The 21,750-nt window shown below is 45.2% G+C and overlaps 1 protein-coding gene across 3 annotated transcripts in view; it reads right to left on the bottom strand.

Moving 5' to 3' along the window:
• Positions 1-21,750, bottom strand: part of LOC144125642 (uncharacterized) — a 45,625-nt gene that overhangs the window by 3,165 nt on the left and 20,710 nt on the right. For all 3 annotated transcript variants that reach the window (XM_077659216.1, XM_077659215.1, XM_077659217.1), the window contains exons 7-12: positions 20,889-21,004; positions 13,732-13,830; positions 10,696-10,801; positions 6,733-6,897; positions 2,149-2,327; positions 101-146 (exon numbers count right to left, since the gene is read on the bottom strand). In XM_077659216.1, coding sequence (XP_077515342.1) covers positions 101-146; positions 2,149-2,327; positions 6,733-6,897; positions 10,696-10,801; positions 13,732-13,830; positions 20,889-21,004 — 711 coding nt within the window. The remainder of the gene's footprint in view (positions 1-100; positions 147-2,148; positions 2,328-6,732; positions 6,898-10,695; positions 10,802-13,731; positions 13,831-20,888; positions 21,005-21,750) is intronic.

Here is a 21,750-nt window from a genome sequence, read left to right as displayed (position 1 = left end):
CCACCACACTTAAAAACGAGGCAAATACTAGTCACCCTGGATGTGGCCACCAGAAAAACCACGACAGAAAAACTCAGAGGAAACACCATCATGTACCTACCTGGTTGCTGTTTGTTTGGGCAGATGCAGAGCCGCTGTCAGAAGCTCTGCAAGAAGATAAGCAACACATGTCTCTGTATAATCAACTACTACTCTGGTAGCAGCTATAGTTCTAAGCAGCAGTTAACTTCTTTATCTCTTGACTGAAAACGAAAAACAGCAGGACATCAGAACTACACAAACTGAAGAGCACATTTCACTGAGCATGAAGAGGGCACAGAGCTAGAGCTGGGCCATCCTTTTCTTTCCCATTCTCATGGCTGTCCTTGCTACCACATGACCTATCCTTTATTAATACCTGCGTTGGTCTCAAAAGCCTCCAATTGGCCAAGAGGACAATTACGTCATAAGGTCATGTTCCCTTCCAACGTTATTACAACCTGCCCACCGTGGCAAGTGGAAATTAAAGTATGGTGTTTACTCACTTTATTTTGGGCACTTTTTTCCCTAAAATTAAGGCTTTGAAAAGTGGGTGCATAAATTACGCGGAGTTAAGAAACAGATCCATAAAGAAACTCTACAAAGGTCATAACACGCAATATATACGGCATATTGGGGTGTATAAGCTGACTCTGCAACTTGCCCCCCCGTCGTTGGCCAAAACAAACTTGACTCTAAATATGTCGTTTCACTCCCTTGCATGAATGCACTGCGGGGAAGCCGTCGTGCAACTCAAGGTCGCAGTGCTTTTGCTCGGAGTTTCCTAGACCCATTCCATTAGTATGTAAGTGCATCCGTGCAGTTTACAGATGCTTTTCCCCTTTGCCCTAAGGCACTCTAAAAAAGCGACTGTTTTTCTCTTCTTCATGTTGCATCTCGAGAACGAATCGCTCGTATGTAAAAGCACTTATTTTTTTCTTTTGCTTTGCCTCTTTGCACCATGGCACTGCAGAGAAGCAACCATAGCAAGAGACTGCCAATGCATTTCAGTTCTTACATGTCACATGCTCCCAGGTTCGGCCCACTCGTTTGTTTGCACACGTGCAGTTGGTCGCTGAATGCATTATACGACAAGAATTTGTCGAAATTTTGATAGTAGCAGCCAAGAAATTGTGTAACCCAGGAGCGTATTAACCAGGATAATTATAGTGCAACTCTAAAGGACATCTGTATAGCCCGCAATTTTTAGTGTACGAACCAAGAATCGTATGAACCAGGAACGTTATCAGAAAGGTTTTACTTCATAGCATGCTTACTATCTTTCCTGGGGGCATTTCTGTTCAGACAAACTTCTGAGGTAACGAACAAATTTTCTGGTCCTTTCAAGTTAGCCTTAAAAGGAGTCTACTGCATATGGTACAGACAATAAATATTTATGAGTGATACTCTATTTTCAAACCCTATGTTTCTGCACTTTGAGAGCTGAGCATAGAAACAAGAAGAGTAATGTCGTTGTCGCAAACAGAAGGGCAAACCACACCTGCCTTTCCCAGGCTGGATTGCTAGAGTACAGGAAAATTCCGCGGCCTGCATGCTTTCATCACCAAACACTAAATGAGTGATGCAGACAACATGGGATGTAGACTGCACACACACAACAAGATATGGGGCATTCTCTTGCTGCAAGACTGGAAGAAACATCAGGCGTCAACCGATAACTTTCCAAACCAACTGAGTGCAACATTTCGACAAATAAACTCCAAGCTTAAACCAGGGGTTCTCAATTTTTTTAACCTTAGGGAACCCCAAGAGCTTTCAAAAGGCGCCGAGGAACCCTGTGAGTCTTGACTTCCGTCCCTTCCTGCCCAATCTGTATGCAAGAAAATAGCAATCACAGCCCCTTACAATATGCCCATATTCAATTACTACTGCCCGGCAGCATAGTGAAAAGTCTGCTATAAGCAACTAGAGACTGATCCCTACCGCAATAAAAGTGACCGAAGGAAGGCAGGGGTTGAGGCATGCATGAGTTTAGGTGCCCGGGGAACCCTAGAACGAACCCCAAAGGGTTCTGTGGAACCCTGCATCTAAACTACCCCCACTGTCGCACAGCAGTTTCTTTTTTCTTTCAACACAGTGCTGTGAAAAATCACATGAGTGGTGCTGCACCTCTGCCTGCTGCCTCCGCTGCTGCTACTCTGGGTACTGCTCTGCACTGGAGCAGTGTCCTGCAGGGCAGTAATCTGTAGATTGAGTCTCTCGATGGTGTCCAGCTGTTCTTGCACGGTTCCTTCCAACTGCCGACGCAGGTTGCGCTCCGTTTCGTAGTCTGTGCGGTACACTTCCACCTGGAGCGGCACCCATGCACAAAAGCAAGCAGTTAAACCAGTTAACGGTGACATGATCGCCAATAATATTCAACCACAACAAACCTTGATAACTAGCACTTTGTTAAAAACAAATTCGAAAATTTTTGGTGGCCAGGTATATTTTAAACGCACTTTAAAGCACCTAACTCCTACAGCAGTTTCTCTTAAATTAGCTTATTTCAAACTTGTTGTCTAGCTCCAGTGCTCCCACTGTGTTCCATACACATTGCCAAGAAGTGAACCAGAAAAGACAAGTTTATTTCATGAGCTGCATTTCTGTGGCTCACATCTGCAGTGTCAACACAGTGAAATGTTACCACAAATATCCAACAACAAACCTTCATACAGAGTAGAGTCTTTGTAATTCACACTTTTGGTTAATTCAAACAAAAGTGCAAATTTCGGTAGGAAGGGTATATTTTCAATGCATTTTAAGGGGAGACTCGCCTGTTGCTGTTTCCCAAGACCTCCATGGCTGCCATCTCAGTTTTGTATGAAAGCCAGTGCTCTTCCCTACATCCTGGTATTACTCACTATTGTGAATTCTTCTTGGAATGTACGCATTCCGCCATTTTCTGAGGCCTCTACATTAACCTCCGAATGGCTGGCGCGAACTTCAGAAGCAATTTTCCCAGCTTCGTGATTTTTACCTACATGACTAGTCTCACGAAAGTTTTCATTATATTTTGTGGGGACTTCTCCTCTTCGGCTACCTTCCCTGCAAAGGGTCCTTCCTAGTTACTTCAACAAAAGAGGGCGCCAGCGTCGGACAGCAGGGTTGCTGCACACGCACACGCGGGGATAAGACTCTTCTTCGGTTTGGGAACTAGTCGCGTACGGATGTTTCAATGTGGTGCTCCGCTCTCTGCCAGAAGGGCTAGGCCTCGTGATGGGAACTTTCTCCCACCAGTTCATCCCATCCGGCCACGCGAGTTTCTCCCTTGCCCTAGCGTGGGCGAATGTTCGCTCGTAACTGTGCTGGTGAGTTGGACAACCTCTGATCCTCAGTGCACTTTGTTGCTAGCTAATGTTATTGTTGTTGCAGCAATAAATGCCTTGCTTGCATCACCCGAAGTGTCATTCCTTTGTTCCCCCTCATAGCAAGGCCCATCGCGGTTGGTGTGCGGTTGGTGTGCGCTTGGTAGCGTGCACGATCACGGGGTGGGGGTTGCCGCTTTTGAACTGTCTGCTGCGGTTAAGCGGGGAGAACGTATTTATCCCCCCATTACAACCCCCCCCTTTTCAATTTCAATTAATCTTATAGCATTGAATTAGAAAAAACTGAACTATGGAGCGATGCTATATTTAATGGCTGAGTTGAACATATCAAATTTTGTGAATCATAACGTCACCTAATTATATTTCATAATTGTGGTGCTTGGACATACCATTTTATGTGAGGATGTACCTCAACAATACTGGCAGATGGCAAACCTTTAGCTACTAATGACCCTTAAGAAATGACCTAATTAGGCTTGTTATTTTCCCATAATATGGGAACTAATACAGATATACTGAAACCAATTATATTTTTTAAAACAGGAATTAGAACTGCATGTGCACACCTAATTCCATTAGGATATCTCTAGTAATCAAAATTTTCATTTTAAGACCATCTCCCCTCAGGGCACCTAACTTGTACAGCCGTTTCTTTTAAATTAGCACTGCCAAGAAGTGAACAACCAGAAAAAGAGTATTTCATGAAACGCGTCTCTGTAGACCGCACTTTCCATTTTATCATCCGATGTCATCATGCACGGGAGTCTCCATTATCGCACTCCAGTCACGTATCGCCATGCAGCAAGCGGCAGCCAAGGTCGCATGTCTGCTTTGTGGCGCTGCATGAGCTGATAATTCGGCCTTCCAACCAATTAACTCTGACATAGTACGAAAATGGGCCGTGTCAAGATCCGATCAGCCCTCCAAGCACTTGGAGGAGTTGCATTTTCAGAGCTTCGCTACCAGCTACCAGCTCGCAGCGGTAATGGCTATCTGCCGCCCATCAGCGAGCCGAGCCCCGTTTTGGACTCCTGATCAGTGTTAGTGTTCCAGCACAAACGGGCATTCCCCCTACTCCCGTCTGTGCAGTCCTGTGTGCTGAAAATGCGCTCTCATCATGAGCTGCTCACTGTATGTGCAGCGAAGCCTCCTTACAAAGATGCCACAGCTCATGACGAGGCTACACTGCTACACCTTGTTTTTCCCCAATAAATTTACCGTAATGCAAGCAACTCTTTAAACTTTCTTTCAATGTCATTCAATAGGTAATTCCAACATTTTTCCCAGTCCCTTGGGGTTCGAATTAACGTGCTTTTAGTTGATGCGCTTTTCAAAGGTGCTTCACTGTTGCATCCCATGCACCCCAGCACAAGTAGTTGTAGCCATTCCTGCAGCCACCAGTACTTTTGTACAAAAAAACTAAAGAAGGCTGCCTGCTTTCTTATCAGCAGGCAGAACACAATGAATACCATATCATCACCACCCAGACTACGCCCACTGCAGGTCGAAGGCCTCTCCCATGTTTCTCCAATTAACCCTGTCCTTTGCCAGCTGTGGCCACCATATTCCTGCAAACTTTTCAATCTCATCCGCCCACCTAACTTTCTGCCGCCCCCTGCTACGCTTGCCTTCTCTTGGAATCCACTCCGTTCCCTTAAGAACCAGCGGTTATCTTGTCGCTCACGGAAGTTGCGTGAGGCTGCGAGCCATCATCATCATCGTCCACTTTTTTCCTCCTCCGCAAACTCTCGCTATCCATATCAGCATTAGTATCACCATCTCCAGCTTTTCGTAGCGATAGCTACACTACGGTAGCATTTCGAGCCTTCAACGTGGCGGCGCCCCCACCCTGTGGCTGCGCTGCCACCCTGTGGGTGGCTTCGCCGCCACGCTGCCACGTGGTGCGGAGCAGCTGCCCGCGGCGCAGCGCTATGGCTGATCACGTGGTTCGTCTCATGGTTGGTCACGTTACAAAGTTCCACTCCGCCAGCTGTAGCTATTGCATCACTCCAGGTTTAACCAAAGCTAAACAACCGCCAATTTTGTGTGGCTTTTGTCTGCAGCTTGTTTATTTTTTTTTTGTTAACTGCCGTCGCGCATTGGAATTTTAGCATGATGGACAAGCACCTTAACAGCTATACGGCTCGCTTTAAACTGAAAGTCTTGGAGTTTGCTCTCAAACATAGAAAGCGTGCAGCGGGCAGGAAATTTGATATGAACGAGAAGTGCGTTCGACAACTGTGCAACCTGTGGGGGTTTAATTGGGGAGAAAAATATGTTCAAAGCTGCCCGGACCCCACTTCGTGGTCACATACGCTACCGAGCGCACACCGACCATAGCAGGCCTTGCTCTGAGGGAACAAAGAAACAACACTCTGACTGACACAAACAGGCATTTATTGCGACAACAACTCCAGCTAGCAACAAAATACATTAAGGAATCGAGGTCGTCCGATTTGCCAGCAAGATTACGAGTGAATGCTCGCCCACGTTAGGGCAAGGGGAAACTCTGAAGCCAGACGGGAAGAGATGCGGGAGAACGTTCTCCCCCAAGAGGCTTCGCCCCACTGTGGAAAGCAGAGCACCGCGGAGACGTTTCCCAGCCCAAGAGAGTGTGTAGTTTTCCCCGCACACGCAGCATTCACGTCATTCGTGGCACCTTTGTCACTGTGACACCGGCACCCTCCCTTTTTAGTTACGGTAACTAACTACGGATAGTCACACAGTGCACTCCTCCTCGAGGCAAGGCTGCTGCAGGGTGCATTGCGGAAAAGCAAACCAAAGGGGACGTTGTCGTGGAAAGTCTACACAAACTAAAAGGATGAAATGAACACAAGCTGCAAAAAACGAACTTCGCGAGGCAAGCCAAGGAAGTTTCCTGAACTGGAAGAGCTTCTCTGCTATGTGATGGAAGTGCGGAACAAAGGCTATGCTGGTTGGTTTATTAGGTTTAACATCCAAAAGCGACTCAAGCTATGAGGGACGCTGTAGTGAAGGGCTCCAGAAATTTCAACCACCTAGGGTTCTTTAACGAGCACTGACATCGCACAGTACACGGGCCTTGGATTTCACCTCCATCGAAATTCGACCGCCACGGCTGGGATCAACCCGCGTCTTTCAGGTCGGCAGCCGAGCGCCATAACCACCAAGCCCCCGCAGTGGGCAAAGGCTATGCACTGACAACGGACATGCTGCGTGTGAAGGCACAAGCCTTGGCGTGTGTGAAAACCATACTCCACGACGACTCACTGGTATGTGTTTATACTTATTTTTTACACATTGTTTACATAGGCCGCACCCTGAAAATTGGCCCACTAATCTGGGAAAAAAAAAAAGTGCGGCCCTTACACGCGTTTATAGGGTATGCAGGGTGCTGAAAGATTACCTGTGCCTGGAGAGGGGGCAGCAGCTCCAGCTCCTTCTGGAGCTTCTCCACATCCTTCTTCAGTGTAGTGATTTGGCTGTCACGCTCTGCCAATTCTTGCACGTGCTTCTCAGCTTGACGTGATGCGGCCACACCAGACTGCCGCTCCACACGCACAAATGTCCTCTGCACGTGAGTGAATGCACACAGCACTGAAACTTCCAAACCTCACGTTTACACTCCCTCACTATCGTCATCAAGCCCAACTACGAAGGCCTCTCCCAGCGATCTCCAATTAACCCTGTACCTTCATGATGGCTGCGTCCAGGCATAATTTTTTGTTCCCGCATTAGCTGGCTCTAGCAGCCATTTGATCTATTCCCTTGTTATGCAAACAAGATAATAGAAGACACAGAACGTAGAACAGCAGCGCACTGGCTTTCTGAACCTTGTGAAGCCTGAAAAATGGTAGGAATATAATTGCACAGCACAAAAAGTGAATTGTGAATGAGAGTGAACACTACATTCCCTACACTGGCTTTTACATTTACTCTCTTGGCTGCACTTGCTGCACCAGTTCAATGAGTGCAGCACTTGCGTGTTCATTTCGCAAAAGTTCCCATCTAGTGTAGCACAAGTTCTTGGCTGGCTTACACTCTCCGAAGTGGAAGTGTGCAGCTGTAATGCAGCAATATGGTGGCACCAATGTGTAGGAATTACCAGTCTTAAAGGGACACTGAGGAGAACTCTATCAATTTTTTTTTTGTTAGCAAAATATGATAGTTCGGCATTTCATGGTTTTGTTGCTGCTTGTCCGAGCGCGAAAGATGCATTTATTTCAAAGAAATTTGGATTCGAAGTTGAAAAAGTTTTTCCCGCCCCTCTGATTCAAACTCGGGGAACTCTTATGACGCCACGGCAACTCTTATGACGTCACAGAACGGAGTGACGTGAATCGTGATGTAAACGAAGACTCAGTGATTTCTGACGGCTGGCGGAGCGGTGTGCAACATTCCTTTGCAAGCCTCAGAGATTCGTGACGTCCATGAAGTAAAGAAAATTCCTCCAAGGTGGCGCCTCTTGTCCTAGGAAGTCATCACGCTTGTACTTGCGAGATTGGCCTGTGGCGGCAATACCTGCATTTTGGTTGTTGCTATTTTCTACATTACCAGAGCTTTGTTTGCAGGAAGAGTGGCGTTTTTGTGATCAGGAGCTGCTATTCTATGGATACAAGCCAACTTCAATTTCTCCTCAGTGTCCCTTTAATGACCGATGACAGTTCTTTCTTGAAAAGAGGTGGTGGGTAGCTGCTTGTGGCATCATAATCGTAAACCTAAGCGGTCAGGTTAGGCCCCACGGGCAGCGTTTCAGCGCATATTTATAAACCAACTGCGTGTAATACATGTACAGACTTTTTTTCAAGTTTAAAACGACAATTTCGTGGAGCAGGTTCATGGCAACCCTTCATTGTGATTTGCTGCTCCAAACTGTTCCCATGGTTTAGGATCTTGGAGGCAGTTTATGTCGGCGGCACACAGCTTTGCTGGCGATGCCAAGGCTAGTAGACGACCAGCATGCACTCGACCATTTGTTTCAGAGGAAGCCAGTGTTAAGCTTTACTTGCACTGCCTGAACTGGTTCTGCAAGCTTGCGGCACTGCCAGATAATTTCACGGAACTAGTGCAGCCTATTACAGCAGAACCCCTCTAAAGTAAAGTGACCAGACAAGCAAAAATCTTTACTATATCAGGGTCTTTACTATATCAGTTGTTGGTTGATGGCATGGCTCTGAGGATGCTCTTTGCTAATTAATTGGCTACTTAGTAAACACTGTGTTCGTTTATAAAAGAAACACTCACAAATGCCTTCCATCATGCTGTTACGGTCCCTTTATGTGATAATTATTTTCAGATGTCACATCACATGGTATCATGTTTTCGATTTTGTTTACAGCTTGTGGAAGTGTCGCATTTGCACACATAAAATTCGGCTACGAATATAATGAGAGTTTGATTTCAAGTAAGAACCAAAGTTTTGCACGAACATGGCAACATTTTTCGCAGGCTCAGCGTCCTTCAAGAGGCAACAGTTAAGAAACATGCTTGGCACAGTTGAGGCGCAGCAGTACCGCTCACGCAGTGCCGCCGTTTCTTGCCCCTGTGCTTCGCACTGCTGAGCTGCAAATGTCCGCCATTTTCTCCCCTTCCCTACTCTTTACTGCCTGTCTTTCATTTCTCAGCGATCCGCACCGCGTTCTTTCTGCGTGCATAGCTAGCACTACTTTTTTTTCCACTTTGCCTCAAGCCCCAAGATTTCCAAAAAGTTGGCTTCTCCTCACAACTTCTGAGCATGGTGCTAAAGTTATCTCAAAGAGCACTGTTTTATTGGTTTTAGTATTCATTTGCCTCCGAATGTTGGCCTCGCGAGTGCCGCGTTGTCATTATTCCGCAGGAAGTATGTCGCCACGGCCAGGTGCTCTTTACTATAGCAGTTTAAAAAAAAAATTACTATAACCGAAAAAAGAATGAACATTCGTGTTTGGAAGGAACGAAAGTGGGCCCGCAGTTTCACTTTACTATATCCGACTTTTTACCATCTCAGAGTTTACTATAGTGGGATTCTATTGTATTATTGAAGATACACTGTTGCGTGCCGTTTACTTGTGCATCAGGTCCACTTAGCGGTGCCCTTACTTTTATTTTGAACAATGTAAGTGTGTTGTCACACTCATAGGTAGTGGGCAATTCCTGTCACCTGTGACGGCACGAGAGAGCTGGTTGGAAACGACCATCCCCCTCATCTCATATAGAAACGGCTACTACTACTCATTTTGTTTCCAACATCCTATCCACTCGGTTTCAGCCTGTCCTTCCCTTACCTGCAATAACTCACACCACTCGAAAGTGTAGAGAACAAGGAACAACATACAAACAAGTAATAAGACTAAAAGTAATTCACCAAGCTGGCAGATACAAAATGGCTGCTCTTAATCCACAGGATTAATACCCAAGACATGCAGCTAAAAAAAAGAAATACAGCAGAACCACAATTATGCATTCCCCATTCATGTGATGGCCCAGATTTTACGAACTGTCATGGCCCAGCGAAACCCCATAAAGATGGGTCTATGGTTTATGAGGGTTCAACCTACCAAAGCGACTCGGCTATGAGGGCACCGTAGTGAAGGGCTCTGGAAATTTAGACCACGTGGGGTTCTTTAACATGCACTGACATCACACAGTACACGAGCCTCTATAGAAATTTCGCCTCCATAATTCAACCGCCGTGGCCAGGATTGAACCTGCGTCTTTCGGGCCAGCAGCCGAGCGCCATAACCACTAAACCACCACAGTGGCCCCATAAAGATAACGCATTCAAGATCTCAATTACACAACCCAAAATCACGCCACAAAATTTTTGGAGTATCGTGCAACATGCTCGATATGGAAGCACCAGAATGAGGAACCAGCTAAAAGCGGGCTGAGAAGTGACAGAATTCAGCGCATGAACTGCTACTCATGCTTTCAAAGAAGGGTGAAGTTGAAGAAGATACCAAATTCACAAGTCTTATGATTCAAACAAGAAAAAACACAAAAGAGAAAGCAAGACCCATGCTCGACAATATCCAAAGCACAGCAAAAGAGGTTGGCACAGCCCTTGTGCCAACCTCTACAGCTATGCTTTGGATATCGTCGTTTTCATCAACTTTCATCTCCTTCTACGCAAGAGAATGCAAGGCACTTGGACCACCCCCAAAAAAGGTGCAAGGAAGCACCATCTGACGAGTGCGGAACAAGTCACACAAAATGGCGGGAGATCTGAACCACTGCAGGAGGGTAACAAAACACTTGTCATTCGTGTCAATGAATTCAGCTCGTCAATATAAAGTGCTCACGAAATCGGAGCCCATGTGATAACGCATTTTCCTCCACATCAATTGCACTGATTTGCCTGTGAATATTTACTGTGATGACACTAGCTCACCTCGCCAGCGTCGTTAGAATTTTCAAACTCTTGCCAGGTATGCAGCAACTCAGCATAGTCCCGACGAGCACGATCACAGTTCTTCTCAGCGGTTAGCAGGGCACGCCTGAGTAGACAGACAGATAAACAAACCTTAGAAGCACTTATATCAGGTAGGGTTGAAAGAAAAAGTGCAATTTGAAAGGCAGAGCAGCACTAAACACAACCACAATATGAAAAAGCTTACCATTTAACAACCATGTCTCCAAGTGAGTCTACATTAAACACCAAAAGTCCATGGAACTAAAAGGTGCTCTGCAGCATGAAGTTTTAAAGTTAAAACGTTTAGGTAACAGTGGATTTCAACCCGCTGAAGAGCACTACATTAAACTTTACCAGTAATAATCACTCGGGCAACACTAACTTTCGACTGGCTGGCAGCAGCTTCAATGGCCTGCTGCAAGCATAGTCGTCACAACTGCGATTTGTTCCGCTTGGTTTCCCCCACATGCTGCAGTGCTGCAGCAGAAGACAAAAGTTCCCTGACCTGTTTAGTCAAGCCCGCAAGTCGAACTTTCAAGCATAAACAACAATGCACCTAGTGCACTAATGTCTTGCGGCAATATCAGAAGTGAATGTATTACCAGAATCCAATAAATTCATGGTAATGAAACGTCTGCTGAAGTTTGGTTAGCAGACAAAAGCGGGCGCTAGAGGCGCCACCGGTAGGTAATCAAGGATCAGCAATTGGTAGAGCAGCCAGGTGGCGTATGGTGTGCTTGCACGAAAATATCTTCCTTCCACGCCCGTGCTGTTTATTTGGTCTCTCAGTTATTCACGAGTGAATGAAGCGGATGTCCTGTATCCATTGCAGCTCTGTAATCCTAGCCAGCTTGACACTTGCACAGAGAAAGAGCGCTGCCGGCAGTGCCACGGTTGGCTCCGTATTCGTGAATAAAAGATAGCCACTATGTTATACACCAATACGCCGAGCATTGGCTGGTGTGGGATTTTATTGGGTGGTTTAAAGCATGGCATGCCTAAGCGCCTGCGACTGCAGCGGAACAGCGCATCAAAACATTGTGCTGGCTGGTGCGCAGCATCACGGCATTACTCCTTCGGGAGCACACAGATTTCAGCTTCAATTGCGAAAGTTGCATATCAGAGGACACTTTCATTTGTTCATCTTTTGAGCTCATAAATGTCGCATTTTGACCGATATAGCTTCACCGTTTTGCCAGCATGGTGCCGCTATTCGTATAGTGACAGTGCTACGGCATAGCACTGCTAACTGCCCCGATCCCGACAGGATAATGCCGTTCTGAATTGCTGAGCTCTGGTGCGCATTACAGCACTGTATCGAGGTCTACTTTAGCAAAGTAATGTAAATTATTTCTGCAACTCAACTGTCACCGTTTTCAGCGGTATACATGCGCAAAATAAGAAAGAGAATGCCTTAACAGAATGAACTTTTTATTCACATATACTAAAGAAAGCAGAAAGACAATTGAGTGTAAACACAGGAGCCATTATTGGCTCGACTTTTTGGCACGCACAGCTGCTCAGTTTTTTGCACGTGCTGCGACATTAGCAAGTTTCTATTGACACTCGTGAAGCTGGTACTTTGTCTTGCGAAGCTGCAATTTTATTTTGTGCACCTCAGGATTGTGGATGGGCTGACAGGCTTTGTGCAAGCTTTGCATAACTGAAATAATAATAATAATAATAATAATAATAATAATAATAATAATAATAATAATAATAATAATAATAATAATAATAATAAAAATAAACAGAAAGGTGTCATTCCAGCCAGTGCCTTTTTTTAGTGTTTAAAGAGCTCTGATGCACTGACACAAGCCAGTGATCTACGTTGACATAGAGGCTCACCGTCATCAGCTGCATCTGTAGCACTATCGATGGTCGGGTAGTTTGAGCAGGAGATATCCGGAATGTCCGCTGCTGTGCAGGCATCCAATGCAATACGGCGTTGCTTTGCTAACAGCCGAAAGCGTGGTTTGTTCTTTGTTAGGCATTGTGGAAACTGTTCAAATACCCTCGGAACAGCACCAGGCTTCAGCTTGGGCAGCTCACGTCACAGCGAAACAGCGCCCTCGTTCACAACGGACTGATCGTACCGAACGATGACAGTGGTGTTGAAATGTTTTTTCACAAATGCGTACGTACGGCGAATCAAAGGATAAGCCACCAATTTTTTTTCGGAGGATGGCACATCTCCACTTCTCTTGTAGCTTGGCATCAGACGGGAAAAAAAAAAGTTGACACATTTTCGCTGTTGGCCCTGTATCCGGAGTGGCCGCGTGTCAGGCAAGACGGTGAAGGCATCATTCAGAGCACGTGCTTGTTTCACAACACAGGCATTTAAATACCTCTACATTGCATCTGATAAAACACCACAACAAGAAAACTATGCAATGACACATCGCAAAACATCACCTTCTATGAATGGGCAGCAGCCCACCTGCTCAGTCACTCACCAAAACATGATCCTCGGTTGGTGGCAGCGCCGCTGCACAGCTGGTTTGGTCAGTGTACCAAGCTCCCCCATTGAGTTACGAAGAAGTTTTGCGACCATAAAGCTATTGAAGGACTCTGGTATTACTGAAAACAAATGTCTCCAGGACACGCGAGTGACGAAAAAGTCATCAAGTCACACGAGTGGCAGGTGAATGACGTAGAGTCATTTTTAATGGGCACTTGCTCAGTTCCAAGACCATGTTTGGAAGAAACAGCGCAAACTTAAGACATGGACTGAGAAAGATAGGACAACACAGTGCCAACTGGCCCGTTCGACCACCCTTGCAAGTTCTAAGACCACACAGGAGAGCAACCACATCCTGCTTATGCCTCATACAGAGGTCTAATCCACTGGCAGGTGAGCACCTCTGTGCCCTAGTTTCATATGTCCTGGAGACTTCTGTGCACTAAGATAACATTTCCAATCTAAGCTAACGAAAGTGTCCAATTTCCTCAGGTGCACGACCCAATCAGTAGTCCAACAAGGGCGTGTCACTTGAACTCCGAGGAGATCCTCACCTCAGATCGTCAATCTCGGCAACCTTGCTCTCGCACTGCCCCTGAAGGGCTCTGACAAGGGCTTCTTTCTCGAGGAGGGCTGTTTCGAGCTCTGCACATCTGGAAGTGGAATAAATGCAGAATGTTTATGGGCCCAGGAAATGTTCTTAAATAAACTCTTACCGCGAAAAAAATAACAGATTTGGAGTGTTCTAAAACAAAAATTACTTCTTCAAGAAATGCCAAATACACTGCGCATTGTAAGGTATCAAACTGTCGCTTATTGGTTATGCTTCCAAAGGGTGTTTGTGTTGGGTTTAGCGGCGCATAAGCATCTAAGACTATCATGCGCCAAACACAAGGCATAGAAAAAGTTTTTTGTAGGATTATATAATAAATTGTAAAACCATGGTGGTGTGACGGGCGCAAAAAGTTATTTCGTACCACTACATGGGTAAAGGGCAGTTCTTTTTTAATTTCGAATGGTAAAAATGGTAAAATGGCAGCAAGGATGTCAAGGCTCCCAACCAAAGACACCTCTGCCCTTTTCTCAGGAATGAGAAAAAAAGATAAGTGTATCAAAGACAAGTGAAGTGCTGGTCTATAATCTACAGTTTATCAAGAAAATCAACTTCTCTTAAAAAGCTAAAAACACGAGGTATGTTAACAATTGCTTGATCTACTAAGAGCAGAAATGGATGAAAAGGGATGTGTTCGTTATAAAATTGAGTAAAATACTTTTTTCTAAGTTTTTCCAGTTGTGAGCATGACAGTAAAATATGATTTATAGTGAGCTTGTCTTCACATCTTTTTCATAAAGAGGTTTGCCTTACTTCGTTAGTAGGAAGTTATGTGTCAAGTGTGTGTGTCCTATGCGGAGCTGACATAAAATTACTTCTATAAACCGTTTCTGGCGTGTACAGGCCTTCCATTCCCCAAGGACAGACTTTACAAAGTGCAGCTTGTTGTTTATTTCATTATCCGTTTATTTCATTATCCCAAGTTGTCTGCCATTTAGCCTTCAAATTACTATGTATTAATTTCATGCAGCCTCTATGGAGTGTGCTGACCTTTCTGATTTCATGACTGCGAGCTTCTGCAACACACAGGTCGGCTCTTTCATTTCCATCTAGTATTCCAACATGGCTCGCCACCCAGCATAATTTTATTATATGTCCCTGTGTTCTGACTTTTTCTGTGTTGTGTAGTATGTTTCCTATAAAGGTTCTACTGATTTTTGTAGTGTAGTGCCACGATTGTGCTAAGTGAATCTGTGTAGATTATGCTGTTCTTAATGCTGTTTTTTATTATCCTCTCTACAGCTATAGAGACTGCATAACATTCGGCAGTAAAAATGGGTGCACAGTTAGGAAGCCTTGCTGTTTTTTGCCAGTTTCCTTGTACAACCGCACCTCCAACATATTGTGCTGTTTTTGAGCCATCAGTGTAAAATTCTATTTAGTTCGCATATTTTTCTTGTGATGCCCGGTATTCCTGTAATATGTGCTCGTGTGGTGTTAGTTTTTTACCGAAGGCTGTACCGTGGGGGCAGTGGACCATGCCTTGAGGTGACATCAGGAAGGGTATCAAAATACCCTCCAAGTCGAAAAATACAGCCAGAAGTGTCGTTTGTGTATGAATGCTTCTTGTACAGTGTTTTCAAGGCAGACAAGATGGTCAGTTGTTGAACACGCTTTCTTGAATCCACATTGGTGGATGTCAAGAAGGTCACGGGATTCGAGGACAAACATTAACCTAATATTCAAGACACTTTCAAAAGATTTCGCGAGACAACTCGTGAGTGCAATTGGTCTATAACAGCCAGGAGAGGTTGACGGCTTTCCATGTTTAAAGAATGGTACAATAACAGCTTTTTTCCGCGCTTGCGGTAATTTTCCCAATTTCAATATTTTGTTGAAGAATTTCAAAAGGGCCTCTACGGCAGCTTCGAAGAGGATGGCGAACATTTCATAACGTATTTTATCGGGGCCAGGTGCTGTCTGCTTACCGGTCGACAGTACTGTATGTATTTCTTGAAGTATAATTAGGTTGTTATAAGGATCATTTGAGCAGCCACTTGTCGGAAGTCTTTGTCTTTCAGCTGTGTTTTTGAACTCTAAAAATGAATGTGTGTAGTGTGAGCAACTAGAGCCTGCCAAAAAATGCTCCACTAGTGTGTCTGTTCGTGAATACTTGTTTGTGTTCCCGAGGCAGTGACAAAAGGCATTCTGAATGGGGAGTAGCTACCATTCAGTCTACACACTTGCTCCCACATTTTCTTAGATGTGACTGAACTGTTTATGGAAGATATACAGTAATCCCTCGTCATAACGAAGTCAGTGGGACGGTGAAAAAATTCGTTATAAGCGGCAATTCAATATAAGCGACCACACAAGAAAAGTTAAAGCAGTTGAGCTTTAATTGCGCCACAACTGCGAGGAAGTCAAAATACAATGTATTCAGTGAAGCAAAACTTATTCAGGTGCAAAATAGGCAGTGAGCTTTGCCTGCTTCAAGTTCTTACTGGGGCGCGTGTAACCACTGCTCTAATCTAACCAAGCACTGCACGAGGCCATGGTCGCCGCCCATGAATTCAACCTTCGGGGTATCCCGAATCGTAAAGGCAGTGGCCGTTTCTATGGGGGTATTTCGGGGTATTTCAAAGGCAGTGCTTTTTAGGGGGGGGGGGGGGGGGGGGGGGGGGGGCAGAGTCACGGAAGACTACAAGAGTATCACGCTGGAAAGCGCCACATGCCATGGCTCGAGTCTGAGGTTGTGTTTGTTGTGCTCAAAAAACGATTAGCCACTCATTGTGGGTGTGCAGCGTGATCGTGAAAACAACGATTTTGCAGTAGGGGCTTTGTCTGATTACTGGGAAATTTTTTCCCAACGTGTGCAGCCGTGAAGTTTTCAAAATGAGAGTTGTTCGGTGCACCTATATCGACGATACTGTGCTAATTCTACGGTTCGAGTGTCAGTGTTCGCGCAGCGTCGCGTCCACCGTTGACAAATGTCTAGAAACAAAAGTCAATGACCCTACCACGCATTTAGACCGTTTGTCTAGTCGGATGGCGCGAATCGAGCACGACTGGCTCAAGAAAATTGCCGGGGAAACACTATGGTTGCGTTGACCCGCCATGTTGAAAGCCTGACTCGCTGCTGGCGACGCTCGGATTTTTCTCAGTCCGTCGCCCGACGAGTCCGTGATCGGCATCGATGCCGAAAGCTCGGCTCGCTCGCTGATTGGTTCAACGGTTTGCAGCTCGCAGTCGCAGTGCTGGAAAATCGAGAGGTCTTGAAATCCAGCAGCAAGCGCCTGGCCTGCGACTGTCGCTTTTCTACCAATGCGACCATTTGCGACTGTCACTTTTCGACCAAAACAGTCTCGCAATTTCTGCGACTCGAAAGTTTGAATGGGCCCATAGTCAGAAGGACACTTCTTAAGTGCTTTTTGGCGCATTTCAGTGCCAGAAGTGCTCTTTAGAGCGGTGAAACTTTGCTCATCGAGCGAACCCCACTGTATGCTACGACGCAAGTCTGCCCGCGGTCTTTTGGCCCCTTTTCAGCATCCAAGATACCGCCGTTTTCTCGCGTCGCGAAGCGTCAAGAAAACTTTTATTTTCGTGTGGATTCTAGCACGGGGGACACAAGCAATGCGATTGCAACTGAGATTAACGGTTCGGGCGTGCTGCACCATAGAATTTGACAGCTTCCGTTCGGTCCGCTGAAACATCTGGGGGCACTCGGAACTCGCTTGGTACCCGTTACTTGGCAGGTCAGCGGTCGTGGGTTTGCCACTTCTGTAGCCTGTTCTGTGCCTGCATGAGACTAATTCATCGGCGATATTAATTTGACACTGCATCCGCAAAAGGGTCGCGCCACCGCCGAATGGCAGCGATGCCTCCGCTCGCCACTTCGCTCTATGCAGGTCAAGCTCTTCATGCGCTTCAAGTAATGCGGCTTAAAATGCATGTTTGGGTCGGGACCGGAATAAATCTCGAATAAAGCGATATATCGAGTAAAGCGATTTCGTTATAACGAGGAATTACTGTATAGTCTTGCCATGAAGTTTGCTCATCAAACCTACGGATATGCCTGACTGTGGCTCTCACCTTTTTGACATTTAGAAGGTTTTCATGTGTTGGGTACCTACGAAAAATGCCCCAGGCTTTGTTTTGTTTCTTTTTTGCTTCTCGACATTCCTGTGTATGTGAAAGTTTATGATTTTGTCGCACCACTCCCAAGGATCGAGGAATAGACAGCTGTGCGACAGTGATTATACAAGTTGTGAACATTTCATTCAGTTCGTGTATACTGTGATCATCTGAAAAAAATTTTCTCTAGCCTAGCTTTTTCTCGGAAAAGTGCCCAGTCGGCTAAATGCAACTTCCAACGGTGAGGTTTGGTCGGGATAACTGATGAAAAAGACGATAAGCTCATACTGACAGGCAAATGATCACTTCCGTACGGGTTATCTAAAACATCCCACTTAAAATTAATGAAAACAGATGGCGAACTAAAAGATAAATCCAAGCAGCTCAATTTTCCAGTGCTTGGAGAGCAGTACATGTGCTTTCCCGCATTCAGTGGGCACAAGTTATTGCACAGAATAAAATCGCCTAAAATACGGCCTCTAGTGTCCGTTTGTTCATCCAATTTTAAGGTGACCTCAGCAAAGCTCGGGACTGAAAACGAACACATAGAATCAGGGGAGGGGAAACCACTGATGCCCAGAGCCGACCTATTTGTGCAATATGTATTTGTGGGGCCAAAATCAGTTTTCACCAATCCACGAGTAGTAGCAGGCCTTTTGCATACATAATTCTGTACACAGAGTCACTTATTTAACACCTCTGGAGTTCAGTAGGTCAGCCTTACATCATCAGACCTATTCCCGGCCACGGGGACCACATTTCAATAGAATGAACGCAGTGGATGATCCAGGCCACAGCACAGGTTTTCTTTGACTGTATTGATGGAATCAATTCCACCACCAATATTTCGAACCGTGCATCGTCGCTACCTACGCGACATGCTAACTGCAGTTGCAGTTGTTTTCCTCAACAAGCAATAGGTGGCCTCAGTGAAAACTTTCACAGTTCAATACCGTGCGTTGCTCCGGGATCCAAAACTACAGCAACCACAGGACCGTTGGTGGTAGATGGCGGTTTGGTCAGTTCAGTTTGCTGCTCAATGGCATAATCAGTAGCGATGTTGGAACATGGAAGATGTGCTCTTTTATAGTCTTCAATCTTCGTTAACCACTAACGGTTGCCCTTGCGATGTCCTAACCCATGTGCGTGTCGCGATGTCAATGTCTTGCGGGAAGTAAAGTGCTCAGAGAAATTAGGCGACTGTACAGGAGGTCGATGCATAAAAGTTGAACGGGCATAAGTTCGTGAACAACTACGTGCCAAGGAGCATGCCGCAGAGTACATCTTTCCTCGGCAAGCTAGGGCTGCAGGATGAGGAGGGGAGCCTTCCCACCCCTGACGCCCTAGCTTACCCACTCAAAAAAAAAAAAATAATAATAATAAGTCGATATGTGCATATCGACTCATAATAACGGAGTAATTACTCATTGGCATCCACCCGAGCGTAGCTATACGGCTACAAAGAAAAGCTATACAGCTTTCTCAGAAACTTCGCAGTTAAAGAAAAATTCGTCCTGGTCCGGAATTTTGCAGTGCAGACCCCAACATGTTGCCGCAAGGAACAAAACACAAAATAATGCGGGAAATTTAGCACGCAAGTCATATAATGCATTTCCACATTAAGGGGGAGCCTGGTCTTCAAAAATTTTTTATGCAAATAGTCACAATCATGAAATTTTCAAAAAACATGTATTTTTGCATACCGATTCTAAATATATGATTGAATTTCATGCAAAACAATTTCCTCAGCACTTATGTTGTTTTTATGCAAGTATTTTGCGAAGAGCTCTCAAGAAAGTTTGCCGCAGAGAACTTGCTACAATGCATGCCATTGGGTTCTCTTGACATCATGGAATGCAATAAGGGTAAAACTGCCCTCCTGTCTATCATAGAACTTGAGCTATAAGGTATTGCAGCTGCCACTTCAGATACAGGAACACAAACTCTCCTTTGCCTTTTTGAAGTGGCAACTTCAAAACCCTATAGCTCAGCTTTTATGGTAGGCAGGAAGACAATTTTACTCTTATTGCATTCCTTTATGTCAAAAAAATCCCATAACATACATTTCAGCACGTTCCCTGCAGAAAATTCTCTTAAAAGCTCTTGACAAAAGCTCCATAAAATGCTCAAAGCTGTTGTATATGAAATTAAATAACGTATTTAGAATCGGCACACAAAAATACATGCTCCCTGAAGATTTCATAATTGTGAATACAATTGTTTCCAAGATCAGGCTCAACTCTGAAACATATTCTGCACTCAGCTAGCTCACCATGGGTTACAGATGTGAGCCTTTAAAGTCAGAAAGTGCCTGCAAAATTGACTATACACCAGCAAACAAGACAGCTAAGCATTGATAGTCCACAGGCCATGAAAGCAACATCCACCCCATGCTTAAAACAAGTGCTCCACTCTGCAAGGCATAGAAGTGAAAGCGATACTCTGAAAGCTCGGTGGCTGAAACCGCATGGGACTCCAATTGAGTTCGGACGAACTGAAGTGTGAACTAACAAAAGTGAACAGAAATAACAGTGTACTGTCTTTTCAGTTCACCTTCAGAGGCAACAAGGAAATTCCCCATTTTACAGATCACACAAGTTTCTGATGCTAGGCGTATTCTGGAGATTTTCTACACTTAATATGATTCATAAGTTTCCGATGCTGGGTGTGCCCTGGAGTAACGCCTCCAAGGTTCAAGTATCAAAAAATGATCTCTGTAGACCTCTCCACTGAAGGCGCTCTGGGTGTTGCCACACTGCTCACTGGTCTGTTGTGTGCACCCACCGTTAGTGCGGTGGTAGCGACAGCGGAACTGATTTGCAACGGCTCGAAGAGGGGGACTCGACATCATCCTCGTCCGATGGAAAGGTCTATATGAAGGATGAAAGGCATGCTGTGCCATATGCCTTGTGATTATCATACCATGAGGATGTGTTTAGCACATAACATCTCCTTTCAAAGCCACACCTGTGATACTTTGAATGCGAGAGCCATAGCAAAGAACCCCCACCAAAACTGGCTTACTTGCTGGTAGCCTGCGACGTAAAGGCTGTATTCCTGCTGTCTGCCTCGTATAGTTTTTTGCTCAGCTCAGCAACTATTTCTTTGAACTCCTCTGTTTTCCGTGATGCCTGCTCGAGCTGCAAAAGAGGTAAGTAAAGTAAAATGAGAAAGCACATCAAATTCCCCCTGCCTCTATATACCACAGCCTAGCTCTGAAATTTGCTGCCTGAAAGTTGTCAAAATGTTACACATGCACTAGCATCTGCCGTTCTGTATCAGTCACAATAAAAGCTTCTTCAAACAACAGCACAGAAAAATTAAAGCCCAGTACAAACTGAACAATAGCTGTACATGTTATACCTTTTGCAAACATAGGGGATAACAACTACAGTTAAACCTGGACGTAACGAACTTCCATATAGTGAATTCTTCGACATTACAAAATATCTCAATTCCCCAATGCCGGCCCCACTGAACCACGTGTATTTGAGACCTCCATGTAACGAACCTGATGCAGCGATTGACCTTGATATAACAAACCACCTACAGTACCTACCTGTTAGCTAGTACTGAGTTATTCAAAATTTGGCTGAACCACGCGAATGTTTCGTGACGATACAGCACGAAATGACATGAGAGGAAAGCTGATCGCAATGAGTGACTTCAGTTCACACAACATGCCGTGCTCCTGTGACGTTGGCGCATCTCTGGTGCTTTCTCCTTTGGAAAGTCATACCACGTGGCATTACAACAGTTCATGCTAAAAAGCTGCAAAAAATAATAGGGCATAGCAAAAAAAAAATAGTCCGTTTCCTGGGGCAATAGCGAGGGGAAGACCAAGAGAGAGAATAGACGTTTTTAGCATACCGGAGACGTATACCAG

The sequence above is a fragment of the Amblyomma americanum genome, chromosome 3 (genome assembly GCF_052857255.1).
Source record: "Amblyomma americanum isolate KBUSLIRL-KWMA chromosome 3, ASM5285725v1, whole genome shotgun sequence".
In the NCBI taxonomy this organism is placed as follows: Eukaryota; Metazoa; Arthropoda; class Arachnida; order Ixodida; family Ixodidae; genus Amblyomma; species Amblyomma americanum.
This window is presented reverse-complemented; position numbering and strand designations above follow the sequence as displayed.